At 37.0% G+C, this 24,945-nt stretch overlaps 1 protein-coding gene across 1 annotated transcript in view; it reads left to right on the top strand.

The window, feature by feature from the left end:
* The window catches only part of LOC136241328 (uncharacterized), a 49,918-nt gene extending 25,994 nt beyond the window's left edge, over window positions 1-23,924 (top strand). The window contains exon 4 of the mRNA XM_066032519.1: window positions 11-23,924. Within this exon, the coding sequence (XP_065888591.1) occupies window positions 11-23,776 (23,766 nt within the window). The 3' untranslated portion in view covers window positions 23,777-23,924. The remainder of the gene's footprint in view (window positions 1-10) is intronic.
* The last annotated feature ends 1,021 nt before the right edge of the window (window positions 23,925-24,945 follow it).

Here is a 24,945-nt window from a genome sequence, read left to right on the forward strand (position 1 = left end):
TCAATTGCAGCAAGGATCTGTATTGTCAAATGATTCAACAGTTGTAATGTTAAAATTGGATATTGATGACTTAAATGAAGTTAAGAGGACTACAGATTTGGCTACTCAAAATTTGACTACATATCTTAGAATTCTGGAAGCTGGTGTGTTGGACATGAATGATAATGAAATCAATGCAATTCCACAACGCAATGCTTACCGAGTAACAGTCTATACTCCTGATGAGACTGCACCAAAGCTAACAGCATTTGATTTGGATGTGAGTACGACAGAAATCACATTGTTCTTTGATGAAACTGTCAATGCTGCTTCACTGAATGTTACTGAAATAACAATGCAGCAAAATAGTGATGGTTCAGGACAGGCCTACACTCTCACATCATCGAGCTATTCAGAAAGTGAAGATGGTACATCAGTTGTTGTTAAAATATCTCGAGATGATGCTAATATAATCAAGCAGAGAACCAGTTTGGCTACTCGTGAAGGTGACACACATATCTCTCTGACAACATTTACTATTAGAGACATGAATGGCAACCGAGTTAATGCCATTCCACCATCTATGGCTTTACCAGTCAGAAATTTTACTAGCGACATTGTCAATCCACAGCTACTTAGATATGATTTAGATTTAGACAGTGGCATTTTCACCCTTTACTTTGATGAAACAGTGGACACACGATCTGTAATATTCCACAGAATTATATTTCACTCTACCAATGACTCTCATATGGAAAGCAGGCGTGTTTTAAGAGGTGGAAGAGTCATTTCATCCAACAGCAATGTAATTGAAATAATGCTAGCTAAAGTTGATTTGGATGAAATAAAGCTCATTGAAGACTTGGCCACTACAGTCAACAATAGTTACATTACACTGCAAAGTAATGCCATAACTGATTTATCTATTGAGCCAAATCCTGTGGAGTCTACTACACTCAAAGTTAGTTTGTATACTCCAGACCGCACACCACCAAGACTAAATGTATTCATAGTTGATCTCAATTCTGGCCGGTTAACACTATTCTTTGATGAACCCGTCAACAGCAGCACATTGGCTGCTGGAGCTCTGACAGTACAGAATGCTCAACGATCTAGGACAGGTGTAAGGTTGACTTCTAGTTCAACACCATCATCAAATGGCCTTTCTGTAGTCATCAGTATTTCTCTTGAAGACCTCAATGAGATCAAAAGAATTGATGCACTGCTAATTGATATTGAGACATCTTACTTGACATTAACAAGAGAATTTATTACAGATATGAATGGAAATCCAATTGTGGCCATTTTGAATGGAAATGCTAAGCAAGCAGTTGGCTATATTAATGATACAAATTTACCCTCTGTTAATTCCTACATCATTAACATGAATGAAGAATTTGTGACTTTGTTCTTTAACGAGACTGTGAATGTTTCTTGTTTTGACTGTGCAGAAATTACATTTGCCTCCAGTCTAGACTGTACAAATTATTACACTCTTACTGGTTGTGTGGTCAACACTGATAGTGCCTTATTCTCCAGTGATAGTGAAGATGTGGGCACATCTGGTAGTGGGTCTGCTGATTTTGGAAGTGCAGAAAGATGGATGATGCCATTTTATTACTCTGACTCTGTAACGTTTTCATTCCTTCTAGAAGATATCAATAAATTGAAGGAACTTGGAATAGCAGTATCACCCAGCACAACTTTCTTATCCTACACAGAACTGCTAATAAAGGACTTGAACGATGTTCCAGTAATGGAGAGGAATTGCTCTAACAACATGGGCTTAGTAGTAGATGGTAATAGCTACACGAATGACAGCACACCTCCAGAAATACTCCACTTTAATCTCTCATTGGATGCTGGAGAATTAATTATAAGTTTCACTGAAACAATACTGACATCAACTTTTGTGGTTGGCGAGATTACATTGCAAAGTTCCAGTCGAATGAATGAATCCAACCACAGCTACACACTTGGTATGGACGATACCACCTCGGTTGTGTCACTTGAGCCCACATCTTCTTTAAGTATTTCCATTGGAACTGATGACTTAAACAACATCAAGGATTTGATCCATTTGGCTGTGTCAAATGAAACAACGTTTTTAGCAGCAACGTCTGACACTGTTGATGATGTGCAAGAAATACCACTAGTTGCTGTTGATCTGTATGATGCTATTCAAGTTTTGAATTTTGAACAAGATATTACTAGACCAATGCTGTTATCGTTTACATTTGACCTCAACCTGGGCTTAATTATCTTAACATTTGACGAGACAATAGATATCAATTCAGTTAATACTTCAGGAATAGTTATCCAAAACATGCTGGCTACTGATGTTTCTGGGTCTGGCTCTGGAGATGTTCGTAGTCGAAGAAGAAGAGAAATTGTTGAGTGCGGTGAGCCTGAAACTTTTGTAGATATTCAGCTTGGAGATGCTACTGTGGAGTATTGCAATGATTCCATCACAAGATTATGTGTATATCTCAAGGAAGATGACCTTAATCTTATAAAGATTAAAATAGAAGATGGATTTTGTTGTGGAAATATCCATCTGAGAGTACACTACGATACTGTAAAAGACCAGGCTGGAAATAGTATTGCTCAAATACCCGCCACCAGTGCACTACCTTCTGAGGAATGCAAAGTTGATCAAAACTTACCAGAACTGAATGGATATAACCTTAATCTCACCTCTGAAATACTGACTATAACATTCTCAGAGGCAGTAAATGTTAGCTCATTTAAACCAGAGTATGTGACATTCTGGGGAAGTGAAATGTCAAATGACACTGCAAACTTCACCATAAGTAATCGTACTTTAATTGATGGACAAGTACTGAATGAAAATGGTATAGTGCTGAGGTTTAAGCTACACAGAGATGACTTAAACTACATCAAACGATTCTATGATTTAGCAGTCAGCAATGAGACTACCTATATTAGCTTTACCAATCAAACAATACAAGATATGAGCTGCAATGCAGTTGTTGCTATTGAGCCTGAACAAGCTAAACGTGTTGACAATTTTTATGAAGACTTAGTCCGACCATCACTTGAAGAATACACTTTGGACCTAAACAGCAATGAGCTGATACTCAGCTTTGATGAGACTGTTGAAATAGATTCTTTGAATGTTGAGGGCATCACTTTAGTTTCTTCTAATGAATCATATGAACAATGGACTTTGAATAGTGGTTTCCCTCCAATTTACTCATATTCTGATGATGAAACTTTCCATATCATTACCATTGATATTGGCACTCATGACATGAATGAGATCAGGAAGCTCACCAGCTTGGCAGTTTCCAACTCGTCTACCTATTTACTACTTCAGTCTATCACCATTAATGATACAAATTACAACAGAGTCAATGGAATATTTCTTGATGATCCTAAAGCAGCTAGCGTATACTATCCTGATGATGTTAATCCAAGTTTGGTTGATTTTGATCTTGATGTCAACACTGGCACACTTGTCTTGTATTTCACTGAAACAATAAATGTTTCTTCATTACAGTTGGATGAAATTACACTGCAAAATGGTACCAGTCTTATGGAAGGTGGACATCTTACTATATTAAACAGTTCTGCGTCTATGGAAAATGACCCCATTGTTGTTATAACATTTGGCTTAACTTTCTTGAATACCTTAAAGAAATATGATACACTTGCATATAACAATGATACCACATTCATTTCATTTCCTGCAACTGCTATATACGACATGAACTCTAATGCAGTTGAAAACATTACAAGTGATTCTGCAAAGCAAGTAAGAAACTACACCAGAGACAGCACAAGTCCTGTACTTGAAGAGTATGACCTTGACATGAACACTGGAGTAATTACACTCTATTTTGATGAAACAGTTCGGGTTAGTACCATTAACACTAGTCATATCACCCTATCACAATATCCTGATCTGGTGAATCTTACTGAGAATGTTACAGAGTCTGATTATAATGGACAGTTTTACACACTTACTGGTGGAAAAGTTCAGGAAGATGATTCTGCAGTGGTGATGATCAACATCTCATGGTATGATCTAAATGAGATTAAGAAGTTACAAAACTTGGCAACGTCTGGAAATAACGTATACCTCAGTGCTGACAATACAACCTTACAAGATATGGCTGGAAATCCATTTGTAGCTGTCTCAAAAGAGGACGGTAAGAACGTAAGATATTTCACCAATGACACAACTCCACCCGATGTTGATGCTTACCACTTGGACCTCAATAGTGGGCAACTGTTTCTTAACTTTACTGAAACTGTTGATGCCAACACCTTGATGATACCTGGCCGAGTTATATTTTTCAACAACAGTGATTTTGAGGGTGAAGGATACACTCTGATTAGCAGTACATCCAACTCTTCTGATAGTCCATTCATAACAATTGATTTATCCCAAGAAGATTTAAATCAATTGAAATTCATCAGAAATATGGCATCTAACATCAGTGACACTTTCCTCTTCCTGAATGACACTATACAAGATATGGTAGACAATGTGGTTACCCCATTGTTTGAAGGAATGAATGAAACAAGACCAGCTAACATGTTCACTGCAGACACAACACCACCTGAGCTAATAGAATTTGACATTGATCTAAACTCTGGTGAACTTTTCTTAACTTTTTCTGAGGTAGTAGATGACATTGATGTGAGGGAATTGACGCTACTAAGTGAACAAGAAACAGGGAATGAAACTATGGAGTATACTTTGACATATTATGCCAGTATCACTGGTCCATCGCTGCTCTCTATTGGACCTGGTCACCCACCTGAAGTGAAGATCACATTTTCTACTGATGACCTCAACACCATCAAGCAGATGAGAATGCTGGCAGTATCCAATGAAACTACATTCATTTTTGCCACCAATATGTTTGCAGAAGATGCATTTGAGAATCAATTATTTATGAATATGTCACTCCAAGTCACTAACTTTACAGAAGACACAACTAAACCAGTCCTTGTTAATGTAACATTTGATGCAGACACTGGAGTTCTTACACTTACATTTGATGAAACTGTTCGAGTAGATTCCTTTGATGTCACAACCATAACTTTTGTTAATGAATTCACTGGTACAACATATACCCTCCAATATTCTCCTCCATCAGGTGATGCATCTATTAGTGAGGAAGATTCAACTGTCATAGTCGTTACACTAGCTAACTCAGATTTGAATGAAATCAAAATCCTCGAAGACCTTGCAATTGACATAAATACTACATCAATTAGATTGTTGAATTCAACAGTTTTGGATATGAATGGCAACTGCCTTAATGTATCCAATTTACCAATACAGGTTGGTAACTATTCTGATGACATGAGTAGACCAGAGCTCATAGCATTTGACTTAGACATGGATGGTGCACCACTGCTTACTCTAAGCTTCTCAGAGACTGTGAATCTCCCAACCCTTGATATCAGCCAGATAACGCTGCACAATGAAATGGGCTTCAGCATAGAGAACTACACACTACAACCTGGGCCAGAGTATCCACTGGGTACATTTACTAACAGTACCAATGGACCCATTGTATTGCTATACATTGGAACACTGGATTCAAATGAATTAAAGAGGCTTACGGGACTGGCTACAAAGATGAACAATACTTATGTGAGCATCACTAATGCTACCATTATGGACATGGTAGGACTAGAGGTTGTGCCCATAGCTGATGATGATAGTCTTGCAGTAGGAAGTTATATTGATGATACCACCAATCCAACACTGCTTGATTTTGATTTTGATCTTAACATGGGGCAGTTGATTTTGACTTTTGATGAAACTGTGGATGCCATGTCTTTGCAAGAAACTTTGATAACTCTTCAAAGCCACTTGAATGAGCCATTGGAATCATTTGCAGTAATGAATGGAATAGTACTGAACATGTATAATGATCCTGTTGTTACCTTTGAGTTAGATTTCTTTGATCTCAATCAAGTCAAGTTGATGAGAAATTTAGCAACTATGCCAGATAATATTTATCTTCACCTAGCACCTGGTGTAATGCTTGACTTAGCTTGTATCCAACGTCCTTCTAATCCGGCACTACAAGTAGTAAGGAACTTTACTGATGACGACACTCAACCAACATTACGAGAGTATGTCATTAACATCAATACCAGTACATTGATACTGAACTTTCATGAGCCTGTGGACCATTTAACACTGGATACAAGACAGATCACCTTTCAGTCTACAAGCAACAGATCTTCTGTTCCTCAAGAGTATTACACTCTTCAAACTAGCACATCAGATAGCCCAAGTGGGCTAGAAATAATCATCGATATCAGTCCTGATGACTTAAACGCTATCAAATACAGGGAAGGTCTTCTTATTAGTGATGAGACGTCTTATCTTTCTTTTACAGAAGATTTGATATCTGACATGCGTCTTAACCCAGTAGTGGAAATACCTTCTTATGATGCTGAATCACCTGACATGTACATCAATGACACCGGAAGGCCCAATTTAGTACAATTCCATTTGGACATGGATGCTTCTCTACTTCATCTTACATTCTCTGAAACAATGGATGCCAGGAGTGTCAACTTCACTGCATTCTCACTCCAAGCTGATTCCTTCATAAACAGTTCCATTCACACACATAGGCTAACAGGTGGAAGAGTAGAACCTGTCAATGATAGCATCGTGATCACCATTGTACTTGAGTTAGATGATGTCAATACTCTCAAGACCCTTGAAATAGCTAAGTCAACACAAACAAGCTGGTTGCTGATGGATGACTATGGTATTGTAGATCAGAGCCAGTTGATGGTTATTCCACTGTTAAATGGAATGAATGCCCGGATAGCAGATGATTACACCATTGATCGCACCAGACCTGTGTTGACAAGGTTTGATCTTGACTTAAATGTTGGTATACTATCGCTTTACTTTTCTGAGACTATTCGTGTATCATCAATCAATGCAACTACCATCTATTTGCAGAATTCTTATCAAGCATCAGATGATGAAGAAGAATCTTATAATCTTTCATCAGAAACCACAGCCAACACCACTATCAATGGACCGTTTGCTTTACTACAGCTTTCTGCATTCGATTTAAATGAAATTAAGAGAAGACCTTTACTTTGTACAGATACAGATAACACGTACATCTCAGTACGAGCTAGTACGGTGTTTGATATGCAAACTAATTTCCTAGTTCCCATTCCTAGGATGGCTGCTTTGAATGTCACTGTGTTTGTCCCTGATGAAACTGAACCAACACTACAGTACTTTGCACTGAATATGAATACATCAACGTTGGAACTTACATTTGATGAGTCAGTTAATTCGTCAACTCTAAACACCACTAAAATACAATTCACAATGGGAAGTTACTCTTATCAACTGACTGGTGGATTTGTAGTTGAAAGTTACAGTGATGTGGTTGTCATGAGCCTGAATGATTTTGATTTCGATTTGTTAAAGAAGAACAGGCCGTTGTGTCGTGGTAACTTGACATCAGCATGTAACTTGGTGTTTGGTGAAGATGCCATTAAAGATATGGAAGGCATTGCTAACAACATGACTGAGATACCTTACACTTCACTGATCGCTGATGCATCCAGGCCATACCTGGTATCATTTGATTTAGACATGACCACAGAAGAATTGAAATTAACCTTTTCTGAAGTGATTCTTTTGGCAGATGATCCAATAATTACACCACAGAGCCTCACTTTACTGAGTAGTGAATTTGAATTAGATGTCTTACAGAATTACAGCAAAGGAATATATCTAAATGAATCAGATCCTATGACATATATTGGAATCTCTAAAGCTTATACCTTAAGCAATGGGACGTTCAGTGGTCCTGTCCTAAGCATTGGTCATCCTCCTGTACTAAACATCAAACTGGTAAAGAAGGACTTGGATATTCTTAAGAGTTTAGAGTCCATTGCTACAAGTGCTGACAATACCTACCTTACAATTACAATGGATGCAGTGAAGGATTATAGTGACCTTCCAGTGATCCCAGTTTTGAATGGTTTTGCCATTAAAGCAAGAAGGTATAATGCTGATACGATTAATCCTTATCTGGTTGACTTTGCCTTGGACATGAACATTGGGTTGCTTGAGTTGACCTTCTCAGAAACTGTAAATGTTTCTAGTTTGTCTGTAACAGATATTACACTGCAAGGAAGTGAGTTTGTGTCAGTAGATGCTCAATTTATGCTGACCGGAGGAAATTCTGAAAGCTATGACAATCCAATTGTACAAATCACAATTTCTCCAGGTGATCTTAACAGGATCAAACAGCTTACTACTGTTGCAACAAATGAATCTGACACTTACATATCATTAACAGCCAACACTATCTTTGATCAGGCTGGTAATGCCGTAGATGAAGTTTCAAGTGCTTCTGGTGTTGGAGCTCGCCTCTTCATACCAGATACTAGAAGACCAGAATTGCTGCGATTTACACTGGACATGAACATGGGAGACATTCACTTAACATTTTCTGAAACAGTCAACGCATCATCTTTCCAAATTGAAACTTTAACATTGCTTAATGACTATCCTCCATCTCTGAACTTTACACCATCAGTTGGCACCCTGTTAACTGATGTAGATGATATTGTACTGTCATACAAGTTCAATGCAGATGACTTAAATACTATCAAACTGATTAATCTTTGCACTTTTGATTTAATGGGTTCAGACTGCTATCTAATGTTTAGTAATGAAACAGTGTTAGATATGAATGACAACCAGGTGATTGGAGAGATTTTGCATGTAGCAAATTACATACCTGATATTACTCCACCAGAAATTATTGGCCTTACAGTGAGCATGTCACTTGGTAATTTTACTTTCACATTCTCTGAAGCAGTAAATGTTTCTACATTTATGCCAACATCAGTCATTCTTCATAATATTAATATACTTATATTTCCTTCATTGGTTATCAACTACACTCTTACTGGTGGAACAAGGGTCACTGAAGATAATGGCCTTACTGTGAGTTTTTATCTAAACCCTGTTGATGTGGAAGTTTTAAGAGTCAATGATCAATTCTACACTAATTTGGCAAATTCTTTCTTTTCTGCTGTGAACACTACTATTGCTGACATGTCTAGGAATTTGCTGAGCCCTTCATCATACCAGCGTGCTAGTATGGTTCACTCAGATAGTATAGGACCCATTGTTGTTAACGCTTCATTAAACATGACATCCGGAGAACTACTATTATTATTCAGTGAAACGGTTAGTGTTACCAGTTTTAATCCATATGAACTGACCATTCAAGATATGTTCAATGCCACTGTGTCATACACCTTGACAACTACTAGAGGTTTCGTCATAACTGAAGATGATAGTCTTGAGGTTGCGTTTACTCTTAACCCAGTAGACTTGCTAGAGTTGCAGGCTATTCACAATCTAGCTGCGTCCGCTACTACAACATACATCACTTATACTGAAGACTTGGTACAAGATTTGAGTGACAACAATGCACAACCAAGAGTCAATGCCATTAATCCATTGCTGGTAGGTGATTACTTCCTTGATACCATCAACCCTGAGCTAACTCAATTTAATGAACTGAATCTCAATTCAAGAGTAATGATTCTCACTTTTGATGAGCCAGTTGATATTAGAGCAATCAACACATCACTCATCACAATACAACAGTATACCAACAACATCGTTCGACAAGGTAGCAATTACACTTTAACAGGAGGAACAGTTACATATGATGGAGAGATGACAAACTTGAGAAGGCGCATTCAAATTGAGTTAAATAGAGCAGACTATAAGAACTTGATATTAAATGAATTATTAGGAACTCAAACAGGAAATACTTTCCTTTCCTTAGTAACTGGAGCAGTGTTTGATTTTGCTAGTAATCCTCAAATACAAATAGAAGCAGACATGGGTGTACAAGCACTGCGTGTGGATTTGGACAGGTCATCCCCCAATTTAGAAAGCTTTGACTTTGACTTAGACAATGGTCTGCTCACTCTGACATTTGATAACATTTTAGATCCTTCTACTCTGGATCCTACAGCTGTCACTTTACAAAATAATCTCACCAGCACAATATTTCACACATTAACAGGTGGCTTTAGCAACAGTACTCCTGACTACACTATCATGATCTATGTAACTACTGAAGATTTGAATGAGATCAAGAATCTTACTGGATTAGCTACTACCCCTAACAATACCTATTTGACATTTGGTGCGGAGTTGATTAATAGTTATATAGATCTCAATGTCTTCGGAAGAGATGTTGTAGCAATTACTGATGGTGCTGCTGCACCGGTGGATATGCTTACACCAGATACAACTGATCCACAGCTAATGTCATTTGATCTAGATCTTGACAATGGTGAGCTACTGTTAACTTTTGATGAAACTGTGAATGCATCAAGCTTTGACATCTTACAAGCCACTCTTCTTTCTAATCAGTCATTGGCCAATTCCAGTTTGCAGCTCACGTTTAGAGAAACAAACAATTTGGTCACAATGTCAAGTACTAGTGATGGTACTGTGATCACTATAGCATTGGGTTTTGATGACCTAAATGATTTGAAGAGAATAACAGAACTGGCTACCAATGAAAGTAATACATTTATAGCACTGACCAATGTCACTGTAGTAGATATGAGTGGCAATTTACTGACACCTGTTTCAAGTACCAATGCTGAAATGGTGAATCGTTTGATTCCAGACAGAACCTCACCCAAACTAGTGGAATTTGTGCTGGACGTAAATGAAGGTGAGTTGTTCCTTACATTTGATGAGACCGTTAATATCAGTACTTTAATGACGCAACACATTAGAATACAGCGAACGAGTAATTCAAGTGACTTTGTGGAACTGACACAAAGTAGCTACTCTAACTCTACAAATGATTACATTATGCTAGTACATATCAGTACACCAGATTTGAATGAAATCAAGCGACATCAATTGTTAGCACAAAATGTTAATACCACTTTTATGGCTATCCGTTCAGCTGCTATTGAAGACATGAATGATAACAGTGTTGTACCTATCACTGCTGTAATGGCCTTACAAGCATCAAACTACACACGAGATATCACCAATCCAAACTTACTTAACTTCACATTAAATATGGATAATGGAGTTCTCACCCTAGTGTTTGATGAAACTGTTGATGTGAGCACATTTGTCTACACATCTTTTACCTTCTTCTCTACGATTTCTGATTTTGCTACCATGTTCCAAAATTACACAATGACTCACGGCTCTTCCATTACCAACGATAGTGATGTTGTAGACATTCAGATAACTCTGCCTGATCAGTATACACTCAAGTTGTTGACATTGTTGGCCACTGATCAAAGCAATAGTTTCTTAAGGTTACGAAATGGAACTGTACACGATATGGCTACTATAGCCAACCCATTAAATTCCATTGTCATTGGTGCTTATGAGTTTATAGAGGACACCACACCACCTCTACTGACTACTTTTATAACAAACTTAAACATTGGTATTTTGACACTTATATTTAATGAACCTGTAAATGCTTCTAGTTTACGTTTCAACTACTTCACTGTTCAGTCATCACTGGGATCACCTGAAGAAGAGTATCATTTTAGAGGTGGGTCTACTAACAGTCCAAATGGAAGATTTATTGATTTCCACATCACTGATAATGACCTTAACCAGATTAAGAAGATGGAAAGATTATTGATCAGCAATACAACATCGTTTATAAGGTTTTTATATGATGCTGTGAGGGACATGAATAACAATTCAATTGTTGCTGTTTCACAAGCTAATGCAGTTCCAAATTCCATGTTTGTGAATGATACCAACCGACCATTGTTGAGAAGCTTTGATCTAGACATGGATGCACCAGAAAAGCTTACTCTCTATTTCAATGAGACAATAGATATTGAAACATTTGCTGTGGATCAAATCACTCTACAGTTGGATTTTAACGTCACTGATGTAAATCACTCTTACCAGCTAATGAATGGTAATGTTAGTATGATGGACAATACAACTGTGATGATATTACTGGATATTGATGATGTTAATGAATTAAAGACCAGACGTATAGCTGTGAATGAATATTCCACATATCTTACTGTGACTGACAGACTTGTTCAAGACCATTTTGATCAATATAATCTCCCTCTTGAGAATAACTTATCTGCTTTAGAAGTGTCTGTGAACTACACTGAAGACCTCACACCTCCTCAGCTAGTGAACTTTACCCTGAATCTCAACCTAGGCTGCATGTATCTTACTTTTAGTGAAACAGTCAATTCTGCTACATTCAATGCAACTGCTTTAACTCTTCAGAATTCTGAAGTCAGAGATAGTGACCCAGACTCATATTTTGCCTTCACAGGTATAACTGATAATTGGAACATGGACATACCAATACAAAAAGTTACCATTGGGAAAGATGACTTAGATGAGATAAAGCGTCTGTCTGCTGTTGCAACTAATGAAAACAATACGTACCTATCCATTGACAGATATGGAATAAGAGATATATTTGGAAATGAAGTGATTGAGATTACTGCAGATGATGGATTGCAAGTTATTGAATTTGATGAAGATAGGACTCCCCCATCATTAGAACGATTCTCTCTCAATCTGACATCAGAAATTCTAACCCTTTTCTTTTCGGAGACAGTTAATGCAAGTACCTTGGATATCACAGGATTCACTTTGCATAATGAAATGCTTTCAACGAACTTTACACTAACAGAAGACTCAGACATATTGGGTGGTGACCCCATTGGGTTGGATTCCACTGTTATCTATGTAATGCTAGGTAGAAATGATCTGAATACGATTAAGAGGCTAACTGATTTAGCAACTACTTCAGAGAATACTTTTATTTCTGTGATGATGGGCTCCATTCTTGACATGAATAATAATCGATTGAATGCAATTCCTGCTTCCATGGCTATCAATGTAACTTCATATTACAATGACTTCATAAATCCTGGCTTGTATCAATTCAACCTTGATATGAACATAGGGTTGCTGACACTGATTTTTAATGAAACAGTTAATGCAACATCACTGAGACCAGACCAAATAACACTATTAGGAGTACCATCAAATACCAGTGTTTGCCAGCTTACTCTTTCTTCGGCATACAATACTTCCATGGAGGATTCTACTATTATTGACATTTATTTGTTGGACTCTGATTTGAATGAGATTAAACGTCAAAGAGGATTGGCTCATAATGAATCTAATACATACTTGTCGCTTACTAGTGAAACACTTACTGACATGAATGGAAACCCAGTTGTAGCAATCTTACCTACAGATGCTGAACTAGTTACAGAGTTTGTGAATGACACCACACCACCAAGACTGTTGATGTTTGACTTGAATTTAACATCTGAAGTGCTTACACTTTACTTTTCTGAGACTGTTAGAGTTGAGATGTTAGCCGTGAACAAGATAATACTGTCAAATGAAAATGCTACGAGTATGTGGATGCTGAGATATGGAAATGCTATTAGCAATGATAGCACAGTTGTTACTATACAGTTGGACACCAGAGACCTCAACAAAATTAAAATAATGGAGGACCTGGCTACTTCACAAAGTAACACATATATAGCAGTTATGATGAGACTCATTCAAGACATGAACTTTAATTGGAATACTTTTGTTTCAATAAATGATCCAATTCCAGTACGTAATTATACAGCAGATAATATAGATCCAGCTCTTGTTTACTTTAACTTGGATATGGATGCTCCAGAGACTCTTACACTTGTTTTTACTGAATCGGTTGATGTTAGAACCTTGAATGTGACAGAGATTACATTATATTCTGACCCTAGTGATGTTAATACTACTTCCTATACTCTGCTACCATTGAGCTATTCTAACAGCAGTAATGGTCCAGAAGTCATCATTGAACTGCACAAGAATGATTCAAATGCTCTTAAAGGCATTACATCACTGGCAATTGGTACATTTTCAACATTTATCAATTTTACATCAGATATGATTCAAGACATGAATGATAACTATGTAGAGCCTTTAACCAGATCAGATGGTCATAGGGTTAACAATTACACTGAGGATGAAACACATCCAATATTAGAGCAATATGATTTAGACCTCAATACCGGAGAACTCATTTTGGCTTTCTCTGAAACAATGAATGGTCAAACACTTAATACCACCAGATTTGTTCTACACAATACTTCCAATAGTACTGGAAGCTCATTCCAGCTGACATCAAGGCCTACTGTGGAGGAAATCTTTGACATAGTACTCATAATTCGATTAACAGAATATGAATTAAATGAAATAAAAAGAATATCAGATCTTGCTACTGATAATAACACTACATATCTCCAAGTTATGAATAACAGTGTATATGACACCAGCATCAATAGCAATCAATTAGTACCTATCAATGATGAACTACAACAAGTACGCTTCTTCAGACCAGATATTACAGATCCTGTTTTGGTGAACTTTGTTGTCAATGTCGATGCAGGAATAATCACACTTGAGTTTAATGAAACTGTCCTTGCTTCCTCACTAAATCTGGCTCAAATAACACTCCAGAGCACAATGGATAATAGCAATAATTCCAGTTACACTTTAACCAACAGTAGTTGGACAGAGGAAGATTCCACTGTCATTAACATAACACTGTCATTCTTTGATCTAAATGAAATTAAGAAAATCAGAAACTTGGCTAGCAATGAAAGCGGAAGTAACACATTTATGTCAATTACTAACTTAACAATAACAGATATGAACTTGAATAGTGTAGTAGCCATTCCTTCATCAAGTGCCCTCCCTGTACGTGATATTGTTCCTGATACAACTCCACCTCAGTTAGTGTCATTTGACCTTAATCTCAATTCAGAGCAGATTATTTTAATGTTCACAGAAACTGTGGACAGAACAACACTCGTGTTCTCAGAAATCACTTTACTGGATGACAACTTTACCTCATCATATTCTCTCAATGACAGCACTTCTCCATCTAGTGATGAATACATTATCGTCATTCAATTGGGAGTGGATGATATCAACAATATTAAGAGAGACCGAATGCTTGCTGTTAGCAATACTACTACACATATAAATCTCACACAGTACACCATCACAGATATGAACAACAATGAATTGAATTTTTCATATCCTCTACAAGTTTCTTTGTACCAGTCAGACACCATTAGCCCAGTCCTAGTATGCTTTGATCTCAACATGAATGATAACCTCCTGATACTGACATTTAATGAAACTGTTAGAGTACCTTCTCTTAACATCACTGAAGTTGTAATTCAGGATTATAATTTCACAGTGTATAGAAGACTTGAGACTGGAATTCCTCAAAATTCAGATGATCCAATTGTGAGTATTGAGCTGCTACCTGTGGACACCAACTACATAAAGACATTTGTTGGTCTGGCTACCGACATAAACAATACTTACATTTCTCTATCAAATTTCACTATTGCAGATATGGCTGGCAATTTAGTGACTGCTGTTGATTATATGGAACCTCAGCAAGTGAAGAATTATACAGAAGATACTACCAGCCCAACTCTGGTATCATATGAATTAGATCTGACGAGTGAAGAAATCAGATTTATTTTTGATGAAACTGTGAATATTAATTCTTTGGATGTTTCTCAGATTTACTTATCAAATTTCACAGATAACATGGCATTATCGTACAGGTTAACTGGTGGAATAAGCAGTCCTAGCATGAATAGCACTCATGTCAACTTGACTTTAACAACAACAGACTTGAATGAGATAAAGAAATATGATGATCTTGCTACCAATGAGAGTAATACCTTTTTGTCATTCAGCAGTGCCCTCCTTGTAGACATGAATAACAACTATGTGATACTTGAAATAGCTGAACAAGTCATGCAGTTTTATCCTGATTTAGTACAACCAGAATTGGATTCTTTCAGGTTAGATATGAACACCGGTTTACTGCATTTCACGTTTTCTGAAACAGTGAGGGCATCAACACTAAACACAGCAAATTTTATTTTCCAAAATGTTATGGTTTTCAATGAAAGTGACTCTAGTTACAGGCTCCAGTTTGGTTACAGCAACAACTCTAATGGACCAGAAATAACTGTAGTCTTGGATACCATTGATCTCAACAACATCAAAAGGTTTGCTGACTTAGCTACTGATGAAAACAATACTTATTTGGTAGTAGAATCTTTGGCAATTCAAGACATGAACAATAATTTCTTAATAGAAATCAATTCCACTGATGCACTGGGAGCAGCTCAAGTCATTGGGGATAAAACAGAACCAGAATTAGTATCATTTGATCTTGACATGAACTCCACGATTCTGTGGCTGACATTCGATGAAACTATACTTGTGGAGAGCTTGAATGTTCGTGGAATCACCTTAATCAGCTCTGATCTATTGCAGGCAAGTAACTACACTCTCACAAACAGCACTCTACTGGCTAGCAGCATTGACGATACAGTGGTACCAGTTCAACTAAGTATATTTGATTCTAATGAAATCAAGAAAATTATTGACCTTGCAACTAATGAGAATAACACGTACTTGTTGATTACCAACTATACTGTAACAGATATGAGATCCAATCCCGTCATTGCTGTTGAAACTCCTCTCCAAGTTAGAAACTTTACTGATGATGAAACTCCACCAATATTGGAACGGTTTGATATCAACATGGATTCAAGAACACTAATACTTTTCTTCTCAGAGACTGTCAATTCTTCTTCACTACAGGTTGAAGGAATAACATTACAAGACAATGAGACAGCAATAAATGAAACAGTGTTGCTGGCTTATCCTTCACAAACTCTATCAGAAAATGGACCAGTTATTGAAGTGATGATAAGCAATAATGACTTTTATTATCTTACATCACTGGTTAATTTGTACAACAGTGAAAATGATTCGTACCTGTCTTTATCTGCTGGTGCTGTGGTTGACATGAGGGACAATATTCTTGTACCCGTTGATGATGGAGAGGCTATCATGGTTGAGATATACATACCAGACACCACCAATCCAAACCTGCTGAATTTTACTGTTGACTTAGACTTGTGGCAGGTTTACTTGTTATTTGATGAGACACTGGCATTATCCACAATTGACTATACAAGATTCCACGTATACTCTGATATGTTTGGTACAATCAACCTCACTTTGACCAATGGGAGTGTTGACAGCTTGTACAGCCACAATGTTACACTAAATCTAACCAAGGGTGACGTAGATAGAATCAAGTTGGCTGAGTACCTTTGGGTAGATGTCAACAATACATGGCTGTATGCTGAACTAGGGGCCGTGTATGATTGGACAATGGATAATCCACTAAACGAGACAGTGCTACAATCTACAGAAAGTCCTATTGAAAATGCCCCTCCAAATTTGATCAACTATGCAGTCAATTTAACAGCAGGTATTATTATACTAAACTTTGATGAACCAGTCAGACCAGACACATTGATATTTCAGAAATTTACATTAGAAGAAACTGATGGTAACAGCACAATGAGTTACCAGTTAAGAGAACGAGGTAGCACATCACCCAACAATGGTTTGCAGGTTATTTTGACACTGTCTTTCACTGACTTAAATAACATCAAGGCTTATATAAACTTGTTTACAATGCACAATACCACCTATCTTACACTGATGGAGGGAGCCATTGCAGATATGGTTGGAAACCCATCTGCTCCTGTAATACAGATGCCAGCAGCAATGTTCTACGACGACTTTGAACGTCCTTCTCTTGTCAGTTATGACTTGGACATGAATACAGGCCAAATCTTTTTAACCTTTTCAGAAACTGTAGATGTATCAAGCTTCATACCCGAAGAGTTTATCTTACAGTCACAGCTTAATGTAACCGAAAATGACACAATGGCATACTATTCATTGAGCAACGAAAGTACTGCATTCAGTACTGTTGGAATGCTTGATAACAGATTGGTAACAATTAATATTTCACTTGATGATTTGAATGAGATCAAGAAAATGCGAATTGCTGACAACGAATATACAAGCTGGCTTGTGTTCAGTGAAAGAGCACTTGTGGACAATAACCTACAAATGGTGGTTCCATTGATCAATGGATTGAATACACAAATGCCACAAAATTATACACCAGACACCACAAGTCCTGTGCTTCTTAACTTTGACATTGACCTCAATGAAGGCACACTGGTGTTTAGCTTCTCTGAAACAGTAGATGCCACTACACTTCAAGTTGAAGAAATCACATTGCAAAACACTAATGATTCAAATTTCACAGAGTCCTACAATTTAACTGACAGCACCTTGCTAGAAAATGTAACTGACATCAACAACTTAACAATGCCAATCTCAACATTTAATGCTCCAATTCTTAAACTGTACTTTAGTCCTACAGACCTCAATGCCATTAAGAAGCTTAGCTCTTTAGCTACTGAACTGTCAGACACGTACCTGTCTATCACAAATCAAGTCATCAAGGATATGGTTGGAAACAATGTTACTGCAATTCCACAAAGTGAAGCACAATTAGCTCAGTCATATGTCAATGATACCACAGACCCAGTATTATTGGGATTTGAGTTGGACATGAATGTTGGAAATCTTACGTTGACATTTTCAGAAACCATTAATGTTGCATCACTGAATGTAACATACTTGACAATCCAAAGTGAAAGTGATTTAGCTGCTGTAAACTACACCCTCACTGCTGAACCACCATATCCTAATGGGTCTAAGTCATTTAGTGATGATGGCTTGGTAATTATTATTGCATTGGGTCATGTTGATTTAAATGCCATAAAGAAAATAAGAACTCTTGCCACCAGTTCTAATGACACCTACCTGTCATGGAGCAAAGAACTGATTCAAGACATGGCTGGAAACTTTGTTGTAGAACGCAATACTACTCAAGCCATTGATACCTTGTTTTATGAACCAGATGAGACTCGTCCCACCCTAACTAGCTTTGATTTAGACATGGATGATGGTAGATTGATATTAACATTCTCTGAAACTGTCCAAGTCATTGATACAATTGATGTAACACAAATTACACTAATTGCAGATGAGAATATCACTAATGATACACTGTTGACCTACACTCTAACAGATGCGACACCCTATGAGTCAAGCACAATGGATGAAGATAGTCCTATTGTTACCATTATGTTGGGCTTCACTGACTTAAATGCTCTGAAGTACCGAAGTGAACTAGCCATTTCACGTAATGATACATACGTCATCATCACCAATATGACAGTGTATGACATGAGAAACAACTCTGTAGTTGAAGTGGAACAAGGACTGCAGTGTCGCATACACACTCCAGATTTTACTGGTCCAGTGTTAGTTAATTTTACTCTTAGTATGGATAATGATACACTAGTTCTCACTTTCAATGAAACAGTCAATGCTTCATCATTGGATGTTGGTGAAGTGACGATACAGAGTGGATCAGTTTCTTTGCCAGATTACCACTCATCTTCAAGAACACTGACTGCTGAAACTTACACAATGTCTGACAACGATTTCGTCATAATCATCAACCTAGGACCATCAGATCGAAATGAAATCAAACGAAGACAAAACCTTGCAGTAAGCAGTGACACAACATTCATAGGATTCACCAATAGTTCCATAAGGGACATGAATGATAACAGTGTTGTTGCTATTGTAGATGGAAATGCTACGCAAGTAAATATCTATGTGCCAGATGAAACACCTCCTGTAGTTGATTCATTCACAATTGACATGGACGAGGGTGTTATGGTGTTGACTTTTGATGAAACAGTGAATGCTTCATCATTTGATGTCACTGGCTTTTCTCTCCAAGATAATGAGACTTACATAGACTATAACTTCACCTTTACAAATGGTCGCCATACATTATCAGACAGCACTATTTTAACACTGAACATAACCACTGATGATTTAAATGAGATTAAAAGAAGAATAATATGCAGGCAAATATCTGACTGCTATTTGTTACACATGAATGAATCAGTTTATGATATGGCAATGAATTCAATTGAGGAGAGAGCAGATGGTTTTGGATTAGAAGTTTTGCAACATTACGAAGATGTTACTAGACCAATTCTGCTTTCGTTTGTAACAAACTTGACTGCTGAAACAATTACCATGACCTTCACCGAAACAGTAAACTCTTCAAGTTTGAATTTTTCTGCCATAACTTTACAAGATTTCTTTGAAGGATCATCCAGTTATACACTAACAAGTGGCACTAGACAAGAAAGAGACAGTACCGTTGTCACGTTTAATTTCTCACTTGTTGATCTCAATGAAATCAAGAGAATCACAGAAATATTTACAGTTAGAACTGATAGTTGGTTGGTTATTACACAATATGCCATTTTAGATATGGCATTAGATCCCAACTATGTTGTTGAAATAGAGAACACCACCGACCTACGTGAAGGACTTGTCACTGAAATGTTTTATCCTGATTTTGTTGATCCTGTCTTGTGGTGGTTCGATCTCAACATGACAACACATCAACTCATCTTGTACTTCTCAGAAACAGTGCTAAGCCGTACATTAATGATTGGTGAAATTACTCTACAAAACCATGCTAACATCTCAGAGTATAGTGAGTATGTAACCCTGACTATGGGAGAGCTACCACTTCATAGCATGTCATTCACTCCAGATTATCACATCATTGTGATAGAACTAGGGCAAGAAGATACCGATGCCATCAAAGCTTTTACCGATCTTGCCATTGATGAGAATAACACTTTCATATCATTTTATGATTTACTTATAGAAGATATGAACAGGAACCCAGTTGTTCCCATATCTGCAATGAATGCACAAATGGTACAGAACTTCTATGAAGACACAATAGACCCCAGACTTTTGGGATTTGATATGGATATGGATACTGGAATTCTTACATTAACCTTTACTGAAACTATCAATGCAAGCTCACTGAATGTCAATGAGATCACAATCCAAGCATCACAAGATGGCAATGGTACCAGCTGGAGACTAAATGATGGTCTTCTACCATTTGGCAGTGTTACAGAGAGTCGCGACTCTGCTATAATTGAAATTAAATTGGGAACCACTGATTTGAATGCCATCAAATGGTATACTGACTTGGCTACTGATGAAAACAATGCATTCTTATCAATGACATCACTGTCTTTCAGAGATATGAACAAAAATTCTGTAGAAGATGTTTTATTTGATAATGCAACTAAAGTATCAATGTATGTGAATGATTCCACGAGTCCCAAGTTGGTGTCCTTTGATCTTGACCTGAATTTGGGAGTGTTATCAATGACTTTTGATGAAACAGTGAATGTCAGTAGCTTCATTGTACAAGAAATTGTCATACAAGATGCTAATTATAGTTACATTGTGTCAACAATTCTCTGGCACCAGTTAGAGGGAGGAGCTGTATCCACCAATGACAGCACTATAGTTGATGTTATGTTAGATGTAAATGACTTGAATGAGATCAAACGTTTAACAGATGTTGCTACAAATGACGATAACACTTACATACGCATCACTAGTGACTTAGTAAGAGACATGAACACAAATCCAGTTGAGGAAATAATCAATGGCAGAGCTATTCAAGTAACCAGATTTACTCCTGACATGATTGGTCCTGAGATTGTTGAGTATCATTTGGATATGAACACTGGTGTGCTGCACTTGACATTTTCAGAAACTGTTGATGCCAGCAGCTTAGACATTACATCACTGACAATACAAAGTGCTGAATCACAAGTCATGGATAGATTTAGACAATTGACTGAAGAGTCTGTAGATCTTAATGGTCAAGACAGCACTGTTATATCTGTGACATTAGGATTCTCTGACATCAATCGTATCAAGGATATTGACATGCTGGCACTAGGCAGAGAGAGTACATTCATTGTTGCTGCGTCTTATATACCAGATGACATGTTTAGTGGATCTGGTGCATTCTCAGGATCTGGTATTGCTGGTGGGTCTGGAGATGATAATAATAAAACATTGATTTTTGATATGAATGGTAATCCATTAGTGCCTATCAGAAATGGCAATGCTTTGCAAGCAGATGATTATACACCAGACATGACTTCACCATTCTTGATCTCTTACCATTTTAATTTCATTGATGAAGAAGCTACATTACATTTCAATGAACCAATCAACATATCCACAATCAATTTTGATCAAATTTCACTACAAGATGGCCTTGATGCAAATGATTCATACACTCTAATAGGTGGTATGGCATTCTCTTACAATGACAGCTTAACAATTGTTATTCAATTTAATGAAACTGATATCGACAACCTCAAATTGCATCCTAGCTTGACCACTTCAACAGAAGACACTCACCTAACTTTCACTGAAACCGCTTTCTTTGACAAGGCCACAATTCCTAACCCAATTATTCCTCTAATTGATGGAGTTAATGCAACACAAGTAACTACATTCACATACTATGCTACTCCAATGTTTGTATCAGTTAGACCAACAGCTGGTAGAGCTAGTGGTGGAACTGTTATTATTATAGAAGGAGGGAACTTTGGTCCAGTTCCTGGTGAACCAGGAGCAAGACAAGTAGATGTTCTCCTTAACAATGTCTTATCTATTAACACTACTGTGATACTATCCAACTACACATTGTCTGCTATTACACCAGTAGCTGATGATACTATAATAGACCAATACATACAGCTAACTGTGACAATTGACAGTAGTGCACTAATGGTGAACATTTCAGAAGCATTCCGATACTTACTGCCACCGATATTTACTAGAATATTCCCAATCACTGGCAGAATGGTTGGTGATACTTTTGTCACCATCTATGGAAGAAATTTTGGTCCTTCCACTGAATCTGGAGAAGGCCCAGTTGTAACAGTTGACATTGGCAACATGACATGTACTAACGTCACTGTATATAATGATACAACTTTGTCATGTAGAACTCCTGAACTACCAGTAGGGACTCACGATATTCTGATAACAGTTGATGAAGTGTCTGTATTACAAACTAATGGCTTTAGATCATTGTTACCACCTATTGTACAAGCTGTTAGTCCAAGCTCAACTTTCAAAGATGACTACACTAATATCACTATCACTGGGTCCCAGTTTGGTCCTACCACTGCTTCTGGTAATGGCAAACCTTTGAGAGTTTACCTCACAACAGAATTTAACAGATCAGAATGCAACAATCCAATTGTTACTGTTAATGATACTGAAATAGTCTGTGAAGCTGAACCTAACCTTGGTCCTGCTAATATAACTATCATTGTGGACAGTGTTACTTCAATGGAGTCTGATGTTGTATTCTTCTATCATGATAATGCTGGAGTATTCTCATATGAAAATGCAGTTTTCTTTGTGTCAGAATTAGCCATGTATGCAAATGTCTCATTGGTCCGACAAGATTATCCACCTTTTGAGAGTCCAGCAATTGTGAATGTAACTGCATACGATGGTAGTGCAAGGAGTGGAGCACATTTTGAAGCGACAAATGACTCAATAGAATTTCCATATGATGTAAACCAGACTACCTTCACCATAAAGATTATTGCAGCTAGTTATCTTCCAGATGAAATTCGTAAAGGAGAAACTGACGATGTTGTTATTAATCTATTAATTACCACAGTGGAGCCCATGCATGGAAATGCTAGTATTGGACTGAAGGAAGCTACTCTCACTATCAAAGCTATCTGTCAAACCATTACTCATGTTTGTATAGCAGATTGGGACACTGGTGATAACAGCGTCAAATACTACAGACTTGATGAACTCCCATAATTCACATGTATCCTATGTGCACAGGTATATAAGAACAATTAATTGTTTGTAGCTGCTTTTTATAATCCAATAATAATGTACTCATTGTTTTGTAAAAATTTTAATGTATTTAATTTAAATTAAAGATTATTAAAATATTTTAAAATAATTACTGTGATAAACACTAAAATGGGTAGATATATATTGGGTCAAACAATAAATCAAAGATTTAATTTTAATGATGTCTAAGTAAATAATTATGCATGCATCAAGACACCATGCTCCTCCAAGAGATTTTAGCTAAGCTTGAATCTGGTAACAAAACATCTTTAAAGCTGACAGCCTGACATTTTAAACATGATAATATATAATATTTAGGAATTGATTGATATAGGTTGCTTAACAATCAGGAGCAGGCTAGTATTAAGTGGTGGAGCTACATATGTGAAGTTTGAAGTATACAACAGACATGGATGGCATCATGCCATTCTGGGGACATGCCTCAGGTCTTAAAAACTCTCTGAAATATTATGTTTTTTAGATTATTATGCAAAAGTAATGTTACAATGTGTGACTGTTCCATTAGAGTAGTTGACTGGTATTTCAATCTGAACATTTTTAATTGCCCGAATATCTTAATAACTAGCTAGTATCTGGAAACCTCAGAAATCCTCCCAGATACACCTTTGGACTACAGTACAAAACTAAGGCCATTGCATGCAATATGCTAACATAAAAATAATTACTACTTACTTGATCATGACATGCGGATGTCCTATAGATGCTATATATGTTTAATAATTTAAGTTTCAAATACATTATCATTAGGGACCCGCCGATTATGCTCATTATTTTACCTATTATGCTATGCTGCACTGCTCAAAATTTTGCCTATTATGCTTAAATTAATGCTCAATATTTACCTATTATGCTCAAATTATGCTCAATATTTATACCTCAGTTCTCATGTTTTTCTAGTAAATTTGCACTTTATGGGAAAACAGTAAGTTGCTGAAGCATAGACTCTAAATCCCTGCTTGTCAAAATCCAAGTCACGGAAAAGATCGATATACTCTAATAGAACAGTCAGCTGTCTATTATTTTCTGACTGTTCTATTAGAGTATATCGATCTTCTGTGATATATATTTTGATAAGCAAGAATTTATGGTAATGCACAAGTGTTCTGCCT

The sequence above is a fragment of the Dysidea avara genome, chromosome 12, assembly GCF_963678975.1.
Source record: "Dysidea avara chromosome 12, odDysAvar1.4, whole genome shotgun sequence".
NCBI lineage: Eukaryota > Metazoa > Porifera > Demospongiae > Dictyoceratida > Dysideidae > Dysidea > Dysidea avara.